Source organism: Leiobunum rupestre, chromosome 3 (genome assembly GCF_980474605.1).
Source record: "Leiobunum rupestre chromosome 3, qqLeiRupe1.1.hap1, whole genome shotgun sequence".
Classification (NCBI taxonomy): Eukaryota; Metazoa; Arthropoda; class Arachnida; order Opiliones; family Sclerosomatidae; genus Leiobunum; species Leiobunum rupestre.
Window position 1 is genome coordinate 58,349,329 of NC_143386.1, and position 12,128 is coordinate 58,361,456.

The 12,128-nt window shown below is 37.6% G+C and overlaps 1 protein-coding gene across 6 annotated transcripts in view; it reads left to right on the top strand.

Moving 5' to 3' along the window:
* Nucleotides 1–389: 389 nt before the first annotated feature.
* Nucleotides 390–12,128, top strand: part of na (sodium leak channel non-selective protein na) — a 39,025-nt gene continuing 27,286 nt past the window's right edge. For all 6 annotated transcript variants that reach the window (XM_090168792.1, XM_090168789.1, XM_090168788.1 and 3 more), the window contains exons 1-6: nucleotides 390–697; nucleotides 3,952–4,066; nucleotides 4,719–4,904; nucleotides 10,304–10,387; nucleotides 10,467–10,606; nucleotides 11,173–11,301. In XM_090168792.1, the coding sequence (XP_090024918.1) occupies nucleotides 3,956–4,066; nucleotides 4,719–4,904; nucleotides 10,304–10,387; nucleotides 10,467–10,606; nucleotides 11,173–11,301 (650 nt within the window). In that variant the 5' untranslated portion in view covers nucleotides 390–697; nucleotides 3,952–3,955. The remainder of the gene's footprint in view (nucleotides 698–3,951; nucleotides 4,067–4,718; nucleotides 4,905–10,303; nucleotides 10,388–10,466; nucleotides 10,607–11,172; nucleotides 11,302–12,128) is intronic.

Here is a 12,128-nt window from a genome sequence, read left to right on the forward strand (position 1 = left end):
CGAGAATACATAAAATTATCTAATCTTCAAAAACAAATTATTCTATAACACCAATATTTTTATTATTGTTGAAATAAATTAAAAAACATTTAAAATTTTTCGATAAAAAATTAAAGGTAGACAAAATGTTTCAGGATTTTTGAGTAAAATCCAGTCGTAACGCGTGTTAGCGTCCCAACTTTTCGATTTATCTTTTACTTTCTTTAATACGCGTCGCTTATCCGCGCAAACTTAGAGTATTATTTTTTTATCAGCTTTTCCAATCCGGTAGGCGAGGGTTGCGAGGCTCGGAAAACAGATTGATGTGCGCAGAATCGGCGATTCATTCTCCGCCCGTTGCTCCTGCGCCTCTCCTCCTCCCCCGCACGGCATCCCTTCGCCATCTTGGACTCCCTCGTCGCAGCTGTTGAACGGGTTCCCGCAGTCAGGTCGCTGAGTCGCCGAGTCCGCTCAGAGAAGAGAAGCACGCCACAGTCCGGCTTCCGCGAAACTCCATGGCTAAGAAGTCGTTCCACTTCCCTTTCATGTCCTCTTCTACCATGTGAAAATTCCGATTCAAGCCCTTCGTCGGCTTGCGGCAGGGGGACAAACTCTACCTGTTCTACCTTAAAATATGTTTTCTCCCCCGAAATTTCCTCGACATCTTTTGCGTCCTTCTGCGAAGAAATCGTAACAAGTTGGCTGCTTCTTCAGGAAGGTACGTTATTCATTATTATCACGCGCTGTTCTTCAAATATTTGACTTTTGAACTTTCAGGCGTGTAATATTTTATCGTTGATAGTTTTATTACACAAATTTCGTGACCGTGGCTTAGTTAGTTTGTTGATCGAGCGAGCTAGGTTAAAATGCGGGTAGGAAACATATTGGCCACAAATCTGCGTATCTAGATAACTGTACAGGACGCTTTGAAATTTGTGACATTTTCTGAACAAGACGGCCACCTGAAATAATGGCATTAAAAGTCGCTAGATGACTTAGGCCTAAGGAGGTGCCTTGAGTTATAGCATAAGTGTGACACTTACTATTGAGCGATTTCAAAATAACGATTTTGCTCGTGACAGTACCTTTACATTGTACCTTTACCTGCTTTTATACCCTAAAATGCCATCGTATTTTCACGTGCAAAATGAATTTTAAGATCCACCAATTCTTCACATGTAAAAGTTTTAATGAGAGCTACTCACAAGACAGACTGCATTACGGGCTTCGTCGCCGTTTTGCGTCCGCTTGTTAACGCTTCACACGTAGCCTATCACAGCGCCTCGCTAGGGGGAGATTTTCTTCTTGTGATGACGTCATTTCGTTACTAGCTCGAGATCAGTAAAATATTCCCCAAAGTGACAAACTTATGGAACAATATTATAGACTTATGGTTTTTGTCAAACTGATTATTAAAGCGACGCTTAAAATATGGTATCAGTCGGTGCATTTAAGGTGAAGGTTTGGTTGAAAACGCTTTCCTAATGGCAAAAGTAGCATAAGACCCAAAAGTGTGTCAGCTGTACCTTCGCGCCTATTAAAATTTCTAGTGAGACCTAGTCACACTATACACTGTTTTATATCCTTATTTGTGAGAGCTGCCATTTTATTACAGGTCTGATTTCAAATAGTGCATGCAAGGCCGCTTCACGCGGTCAAGTGCACGCCACGTCTCGAGCTGATGAGCACGTGCAGGCGCCCTTGCCTGTACTATTTTAAATTAGGCCTGTTATGAAATGGTCGACTTCGTAAAAGAGTGTATAGACTACATAGCCTACTAGTTGGAATAGTACTAGCAACTTTATATTTAGTCTATAGTCTGGCGCGATTTTCTCGCCCGTAGACATACGTTCTCGATTTTGATGACGTATTTTTCGACCCCCTTCGTTTCCCTCTTTTACTTTGCGACAAACTCTCATTATCTACTATACCGTTTTGACACACTTTTGGGTCTTATGCTACTTTTGCTAATGGTAATTATAGCAATAACTCCCTTAAGTTTCATCTTAGAAATAACCTTTTGTGACCTCGCACATTCAACTACATACTAGTTTATAATTATGTTATGTCAATTCCTAATTTTAATGTAACATTTTAGAAGGACCACACATTTTTGGGGGGACTTTAAACCAACGCGTTAGGCCTAATAGGCGTTCTTTGTCTCTTCGTCATCATTAACTTATGGTCATAGTGACCACGAGTGGTAACTTGTTTTTAAATAAATGTTTCTATAAAATACGGAAGGTCACGTGAAAATATTTTTTCTACGTCACTAGCTTTAGTTTTTGAAGATAAAGATTTTGGAATTCGAAGTCCACGTGCGAAACGCGCGTGCCAATAAAGTAGACTTATATAACGTAATTATAGACTTCTGGTGGAAACTATTGGCTACCCTTTCCTCAAAAATATCTACACTGTTATATTTGGAAAATGACTAAGATTTTTAGAGTTTATCCCAGTAAGCTCCTTTTCCCCTAAATCAAAATGGTTGCCCAAAACTGACTTCTTCGGACGCGATTGAAGATAGTTTGAACTCACCCTACTTGAAAAAGGGGAAAATCTTTAACACCCAACGGTGACTTACAAAACCATTTTTATATCCGTTTCAAAAAGCTTTTTTAATTTCAACCTATTTCATGATTAAATTGATTAAATCACGACTAAGCGTATTAAATCACGATCAAATTGAATAAATCACGATTATATGGATTAAATCACGTTTAAGTGAAGTAAATCACGAATAGGTGGATTACATCACGATTAAGTGGATTACATCACGATTAAGTTGATTAAATCACGATTAAATGGATTACATCACGATTAAGTTGATTAAATCACGATTAAATGGATTAAATCACGATTAAATGGATTAAATCACGATTAAATGGATTAAATCACGATTAAATGGATTAAATCACGATTAAATGGATTACATCACGATTAAGTTGATTAAATCACGATTAAATGGATTACATCACGATTAAGTTGATTAAATCACGATTAAATGGATTAAATCACGATTAAATGGATTAAATCACGATTAAATGGATTAAATCACGATTAAATGGATTAAATCACGATTAAATGGATTAAATCACGATTAAATGGATTAAATCACGATTAAATGGATTATATCACGATTAAGTTGATTAAATCACGATTAAATGGATTAAATCACGATTAAATGGATTAAATCACGATTAAATGGATTAAATCACGATTAAATGGATTAAATCACGATTAAATGGATTAAATCACGATTAAATGGATTACATCACGATTAAATGGATTAAATGGATTAAATCACGATTAAATGGATTACATCACGATTAAATGGATTAAATGGATTAAATCACGATTAAGTTGATTAACTCACGATTAAATGGATTAAATCACGATTAAATGGATTAAATCATGATTAAATGGATTAACTCACGATTAAATTGATTAACTCACGTTTTAATTTATTAAATCACGATTAAATGGATTAAATCACGATTAAATGGATTAAATCACAATTAAGTTGATCAAATCACAATTAAGTGGATTAAATCACGATTAAATGGATTAAATCGTGATTACATTGATTAAATTACGATTAAATTGATTAAATCGTGATTAAGTCGAGATTAAAAATAAATAAATAATGATTACAATGATTAAATTTATAATAAGTTAAATCATGATTAAAATGATTAGATCAATTTTAAAATAATCAGGTAAATCATAATTAAAATGATTAGATCAACCTTAAATTATCAATCAGTTAAATCATGATTAAAATGATTAAATAAAGATAATTATTAAGAATGTAATCATGATGATTATTACACCCTAAAGTACAGTGACCTTCTCCTTGCCCCCCAATGTTTGGTAGCGACATCTTCAGGGTACACGCAGTAGAAGTCTTCCTTATTCTTGCGTAAGAAAAATGATATACTTCTGATTAATTTTAATTTGATGTTTATAAAGCAAAATGTTGGGCAGAAAGCAGAGTGTTCGTGGCGAACCTGTCTTAGCCGATTATGGTCCCGATGAGAGTTTGAACGAAAACACAGACATCGAATGGGTCAATAAAGTGAAATTGGTAAGTCCCACGCATAGATAAAATAACTTCGTATATAGATAAGAAACTTCAATGGGGCAAACTGACTCTCACGAGATTGCCCTGACCTCTAGTGACTGCGCCAGTTGGCTGTGTTCTCAAGAGCGTAGAACGTATTGATGAATTTGAGGTCGGAGTTTTGGGAATAACCGTATTTTGCAAGGTAAATGTCTTCAAATATTCCAGAAACGAACTTAAGATCAATACTGAATGCTATTTCTTTAGTGCTATTTTTTAAATTTGCTCTCAGTTCAAGAAAAAGTACTTCTAATACAAATAGCTCGCTTAAGCCTTTGCAATTGGGATTGCGTTACACCAAGGTTCTAGTACGTACTTCGAGTAGTGTGAACTTCACCAAATAATATTATTCGGGTGCCGCCACCAGATGTCGGCCAAAATTCTGGCGTCACTTCTACAACATGAAGTTTCCTATCTATATACGAAGTTATTTTATCTATGGTCCCACGCAAAGTATCCCACAGGGATGGTTTTCACTAGGACATAATCTCCGTTAGAACGAATATATATTTTTTGCGTCAACGGACACCGTCGCGGGGTTTTGGCCTTAGTGAAAACCAGACTTCAATTGACCATTGACAATGAAGTAATCGGGTCTCGTGCCTAATTCTTTTAGATCTGGGTGAGGCGAGTTTTGCGACTTTGCGCTCTAGTCAGTCTGGTGTCGGTCAGTTTGAACACGACCAGAACTTTCGAACGGCATGGCTCCCTCATCTACGTCACATTTTGCTTGGATGTTTTCGTCACTTGTTTGTTCACAGCTGAGATGATTGCCAAAATGCACATAAGGGGGATTTTATCGGTAAAACTCGAGGGGTACGTTCAGTAACGCTCATCAGAAACACCGATGAGTAATCGATTCCAACCTTTTCTTACTGTACGATTTTTCGCGTTTCCGAGTTGATGTCAAGATGGACATCCGATGTCTTGACGTCAAACGGGTCGGTGTTTACAGTTTAGCTGGTGGATGAGTTAAAATTATACAACTGTACTTTTAATTAACAATTCTACTTCTTTGGTCAAAGGCCTATCATATAATTGGAATGCCTCAGCTACTGCAATGGTCGTTTTCGCCTTTTCAATAAAAGACTGATCGTTGCGACAATAAAAAAATATTGTCGTCAACAATTTCGTCATTTACCAACTCATTAATTATTGAAAATAATATTTTTCGCTCCTCGGATTTTCGGACCCCATAACATTTATCGCCGCCATCTATGAAAACAGCGCTGACTAGAAATAACCCCGTTCAGTAACTTCCTACGTCACTATGAGGACAAGCGCCCATCAAGTAAAAACCAATTTTTCAAAGATTTGCGTTACTGAAGGTACCCGAGGTTTCCTTAATAAGTTTAAGTTTCCTAAATAAGCCGATATCACCGTTGCTATGGCGACTAGTAAGTGGAAGTTTCAAACATGGCGCCATCCCTAGATTGGTTGCTGAACTATTAGTTCGGAGTGGTTAGCACTTACGCCTCTCAGCAAGAGAAGCCGGGCGGAACTCGGTGAAAACTCGGAACAACTTCTTCCACGTTGATTTTCAAGTTCTCTCCTTACTGGTTAAATGGGTTTTAATTCGAGCTCTTCGGTTTGGCCTTTTCGTAAAAACTTGTCGAGGTTAACGGTAATAATGAGTGTTGGCAGCTCGCGTGGCATGAAGGGCTTACCACCACCTACGCATTGTAACCGGCTAATTAGTAGTTCAGCAACGAATCCAGAGATGAGCATAGTGTAATTACAAAATTTCGTATACTATGACAGGCATTTGCCGTAGGTGGAATCTTGATGAACAAATTTCTCGACCGAAAACTATCGCAACGCCTCCTTTGGTTCACCATTGAAACCTAGAGAGGTAGCGGCTAAAACAGACGCTATTAGTTTTTCCTCATCGTTATTCGTAAATTTGACTTTATAAATAATGATACTTGAATTTTAATATAATTTTTGAATCGTTAGATTATATTTTGATAAGTTTATTTAAGAAAAAACGTTCTTAAGACTTTTTGATTTGTCTGTAGCAGACGCTAGATCATAAGCGCTACCGCGGAGAAGCTAGCACCACCTAGACTCGTTTCGATCGCGAATACTATGGAGTAGCGAATGGGTAGAGAGTTCGATTACACCAATAGCTCCCAAACAGTAGTAACTTCGCCCTATAAGTCGGGGTTATCTTTGCCTGGCGACATCTGTATTCAGAAAAAGGATCTATGTCCCATTTGCACTTATATATATATGGCACTAGGCGGTAATGACGTTTTCAGTTGCCATGGCAAAACGAAAGCCCGTCGCAACTTTTCCCTTGCAGGTTTTTCAAGTTACATAGAGGTGTACATTATACCCGAGTTTGAATAAAATCGGTGATTATCACCTCGGGTCGTCTCCTTGTAAGTAAAGAGAGCCAGATGCTGCCTATTTTGGGAAAACGTTTTTACCTCGGACCGAAACGAGTCTAGGTGGCGTAACGGTGCTAGCATTTCCGAGGTTGCGCCTATGATCTAGCGTCTGCTACAGACTAATTGAAAAGTCATAAGAGCGTTTTTTTTCTTAAAGGAAAAGTCCAGGTTGGGTGAAACTTGGGTCTATTTGGTAGATCATGTTTAAATATACTCAAAATATCAGTCGTAAAATTGTATCTGTTTTTAATGACGAGAAATTAATTTTAAACGAGCGAAATTTACCGCCAAGCGAGCTGCCATTTTCTTTCACCTTCCCTCCGCAGACGCGCACGCGGAGCAAGCGCGCGCAGGGAACAGAGCGCTGTTATAGCGCGTGATTAAAGTCCTAAAACGTCACCGCGAAACAAAATGGCAGATTGCTTGGCGGGTAAATTTGGCTCGTTTAAAAATTAATTTCTCGTCATTAAAAAAGATATAATTTTACGACTGATATTTTTGAGTTTATTTAAACATGATCTTTCAAATAAATCCAAGTTTTACCAAACCTGGACTTTTCCTTTAAATAACCTTATTAAAATATAAACAAACGATGCAAAAATCATATCAAGTATCATTATTTATAAAATAAAATTTACGAATAACGATGAGGAAAAACTAATAGCGTCTGCTTTGACCTCTAACTATCTAGGTTTCAATGGCGAACCAAAGGGGGCGTAGCGGTAGTTTTCGGTCACGATTACGCCACCACAGAATCGAAGAAAAATGACGTCATAGGTTTATGGAACAAGCGAGGATACTACCTAAAATGCATAGGTGGCATAGTTCGAATAGTTCCGGCATAGGTCGATTTCCTACCGTAAACATTGCTACTATAGCAAGTAAACCAAGGAGCGGAATCACTATTTATAAGGCATTGTTGTTTTGTATCAAGCATAGCTATTTTTGCAGATCGGCATTGTTCCTACTTAACTTTTCGTATTATATATCTTTATATATGTATTCTCTGGCATAGCTCCCTAAAATCGACCACGAGAAACGTGGCGGTTTGGATTTGCCGGACTTAGCGCGCGATTCCGAGGGGAGATCGAAGTCTTCGCCGAGTAATGTCGCCTGACGGCGACGCGCACTCACTTCGCTCGAGCACCGGGGGCGCCCGGCGCCCCCCAACCCCATACTAAACAAGTTGGCAAGCCAAAATATACCTCTCCTCGGAAGCATTGTCCCTAGTGGTATTAATTTCTCGAGATGACCCTCAAAGTTATATCTCCCCAATTCAGAGTTATTTACTAATAACGTAATCCCGGTTCAATCCCGCCCGGTATAAAATTTGAATTTGAATTAAAATAATTGAGACGAAACAACCGAGATTAATTTATTCAGAATATTATAAATTAAGTAGTTACAACAGTGAGTTAGACGTACTAAAACAACGCACAATTGACTTTAACCCTATTTACGGTACAAGTTTAGCAGTTAAATATAATACGAAGCCAATTTTAATGAAAGAAATATCTACAGAGGGTATTTGTATTTTTGTCGCTGACGAAATACTTGCCGCATAGTTAACGCTCATTTTATTTCAACGTTCGCCCGATCAAGATACCGTAGATATCTGGTAGTGGACGACTCGTAGACTGTCGGAACCATCCTGTTGACGTTGGGACACATACCGCATGAAAAAGACCAAAACCGTCCAATTTCCAATATCATATAATGACTCGCACACCCAGGATATCAATGACTGCATTAGGAATCGTAGATATCCAAATATCCACACCACCAAAAAACTTATTAACAAGAAGCGAAAAACTTACCATTCACAAAGCACAGAAAGCCACTTGACTAAACGTATATCAATAAATGACCGTAGAGGGAATAGTTAGGGTTCTTTATAAATAAACACAAACGAACCCAATTGATGAACTGCATTAAACATCTTAATCAGCCGAGAACACGTTTAAAATAAATTACGACCGAGTTGAAAACCAGACCAACTCGATATGTTGTTAATAAGTGAATTATTAAGCTTGAAAACCAATACGCTAAACCTAATAGATAAGAATATACGACTGAAAAAAACTAAATAAATTACAAAAAACTAACGGGTTCTACCCTTTATCTTATCTGCTGACTGCGCTAAAACAAGATTTGACCATTAAATTTTTTGAAAATGCGACGTATACACTTTGAAGGTTCCGTCAAAAATTATCCTTTCCCAAACGTAAAGGTTCTCAAAACATTAATACACAAAAAATAAGTAAAAAGGTTCCTCCAAAAAATGAACCATTTTGCGGAAGAAGTAAATAATTTTAAAAGAATAAAAGATAAAACAAATATACAACCGCAAAAATAAAAGGTAAAATAATAGAAGAAAAAAATCTTTAACTCCATTCATTAAAAAAACACTAAACAAAAGTATCAAATTGAAATAAAGCAACTTATCATATTAAACAAGATTAAGTCTTTATAATTTTTTCGTAAAAAAACCACATTAGGCCTTCACAATTTCATTCGTAAAAAAATTCAAGACTTTGTTAACTATTATGCTTACAATGAGTGTCTTATTTGCAGTATAGCTTGAAGTTATCGTTGTTTCTGTGGTAGAGCGCTCGACTGCCTAACTGAACGGCCCGGGTTCGAAACCTGGGTGACGCATTTGTATTTAATCAAATGAGAAATCGCTAAATTAGAATTTCTTCGATGCAATAATTTAAATCTTTCACGAAATTTTGCTCTATTTCAATTAAACCAAAATTTCATGCTCTATTAAATACGCTTTTGATAAAGCTGAAGGTCTAATTTTCAATGAAACGTAATAAGTGTCGGTGGTTCTGTGGTAGAACGTCCGCCTGTCAAACAGGTGGTCTCGGGTTCGAAACCCGCCCGATGCGATCGCAAATTGATACTACGACGAATACCGTGAACAATTGGTGGAAACCCTGCCATTGGATGTTGAGAGGTAGCATTACACTCAGCACTCGGTCCGTCCCAAAAGTCAATAAGAAAGAGTTGGAGAGTTACCACCCGTACATACACACCACAAACTCAACACCCACAAACGTCATAACAATAACACAACATTACCACCCTACACATAAACATTACAATAGCGAAATATCCAAACTACTGAATTAAACCTGTCGTGACGGCGAGCGTTGACGAAAAAAAACCACCAAACCAACCCCGACTGCAAATTAATCCGTTAACGCTCACCGTCCCACGGTGGTTTTGCAAACACGGTTTTTCGACTTTGTTCCTTAATTACTAGCAACTGCGAACGCAGAGATCTCGAGAAACTGCGTACGCAGTGATTACACTTTGCACCGAAAATGCGAACGCGTTCGCAGGCCTGACAGACAGACAGACCCACCCACAGACCCACCCACAGACCCACAGACAGACACGGTCGTTGTATAACCCCTCCTAGGGGACTTTGTCCCCTCGGAGAGGTAAAAATGCTATGGGCCATCTATAACGCAACCTAGAGGACAGCACCAAGCCTTACGCACCAGGGAAAGTCGGGCGTGGAATGTATTATATCCCTACGAAACTCGACAAAAAGAGCTATGCCTGATAAAAAACCACAATGCCTTATAAATAGTGATTCCGCTCCTTGGTTTACTTGCTATAGTAGCAACGTTTACGGTAGGAAATCGACCTATGCCGGAACTATGCCAACTATGCCACCTATGCATTTTAGGGAGTAGCACAAGGGATAAGTATCGAAATCGTATAATTTTAATCAGCCTAGGCAGTGGGACCGGCCAGCAAGCTAGCTGTTAACGTGTTTGTGTATTTCCTACAGGGAGAAGCGCCTTATTTGAAGGATAGATGGTGTCAGTTTGATTTTACTATGGTATTCTTTCTTTGGATATCAGTTATATTACAAGTACTGTTTTATTTACCATAATCACTTAATTAGCCAACCTAGCAATCAGTTGAACGTGTATATTATGAAATTCTTTCAGATATTTGAATTAACAAATGTGGTCCCGGGATATTCTTACTTATCAATTTTGAGAGCTCCGAGACCCCTGATCATGATCCGTTTTATTCGCGTTTTTCTCAAGTTCTCGATGCCTAAATCACGAATCAATCAAATTTTCAAGTAAGCAACAAATTAAGCTTTTCACTTAACACAAAGCCCCCTAGTGGCCAAAGCGAAAACGACACTTAGCTGCTGGATTGCCGTCTTATCAGCAGACGTTTTGTGTTTTAAAAGCCTTGGCTAAGCGGACTAAAATCCAGCAGTTGACTCACACACGGCCGTCTCGAGCAGATCTCGAGACGGCCGTGACTCACAGACCACCTACCCCAAGAGGGACACGTATCACTGGTAACAATTTATTTATTTTTTCTTATGGTGAGTAGAGGCAGTTTTGAAGGTTCAAAGACTAGCACGCGTTAAAATAAAAAATGTATTGTAGAAGTTAGCTCGAGCACGACTTTTTGATTTTAATTTTCGTAAAATAAAGAATTTTTACGCGCTATTTTCTGTTGGTTGTTAAGAAAGTCGCATCACTTTTTTTCGAGGTTGATGCGAGTCCTTCTGGGGGTAGGTGGTCTTTGGTTGACTTAACACGTTGTCCGCTAGGTAGCTCTAAGTTATCTGAAAAGGTTAATTTTAAAAAGCTTTCTTTAAAGAACAGTGAACTAATTGTAATCTTTCTACAGACGGTCGAGTCAACAGATATACAACGTAACGCTGTTTTTCTTGTTTTTCATGTCACTTTACGGACTTCTTGGTGTTCAATTTTTCGGTTCCATGAACAACCATTGCGTTGTCAACGGAACAGATCCCAAGTAATGTTGACATTATAGTTAAGGCAGGATCTGTTTATGGAGAAGTTAGAGCACTTGCCTAGCAATGCCATATAATGAAAATTAATTAAGCGTAGTTTACAACTTAGTACTTAGCGTTCTACTGGAACTAAAACTGAATACGACAATGGCTTCCTCCTTAACATTGTATTGTATTATAATTTTATGATTTCTGTTTAAGTTTTAGGATATTATTACAAATAATATAGATAACGACATAATTAATTAATTATATTGTTAGATAATTTGTTTTGGAAAGTTTCATATAAACCAAAAAAACGATCCAGTCAAAATTTAATTTTAGTACGTATTTGAAATTTTTAGGTCCAATTTAAAAAGGATGCAAATCACCATTATAATTTTTTTCAAATTGGAACCATTTCTCTAAATCCATTGGTTAAGGAGATAAACTTTGAATGACCTTGAACCAGGAGTTCAAGGTCATCGGAGTTCGCAAATTCTAAAGATCCTCTACCAGATGAGTATGTCTAGCAAATGTTGATACTCTAGGAGTATAGAATGAGTTATAAGCCCTTCAACCTGGTCTCTACTAAGATTTTTTCATCACAACCTTCTTGTTTTGTGTAAAATTCATCGACTTGTAATTGGTCAAATTAGACTGAAAATGTAACGGGGAACACTTTTATAATGGAAACCAACTTTGTATCTTTAATGGTTCTCGAGATAAATTTTTAATGACATTGAAGACATGGTTCAAGGTCATGAAAATTTCCGTTGTCAAGTTACCCCTTGCAAGTTCTATATGTCCTGAAAATTTCAAATTCCTAGTTAAAACACATTTTGAGTTA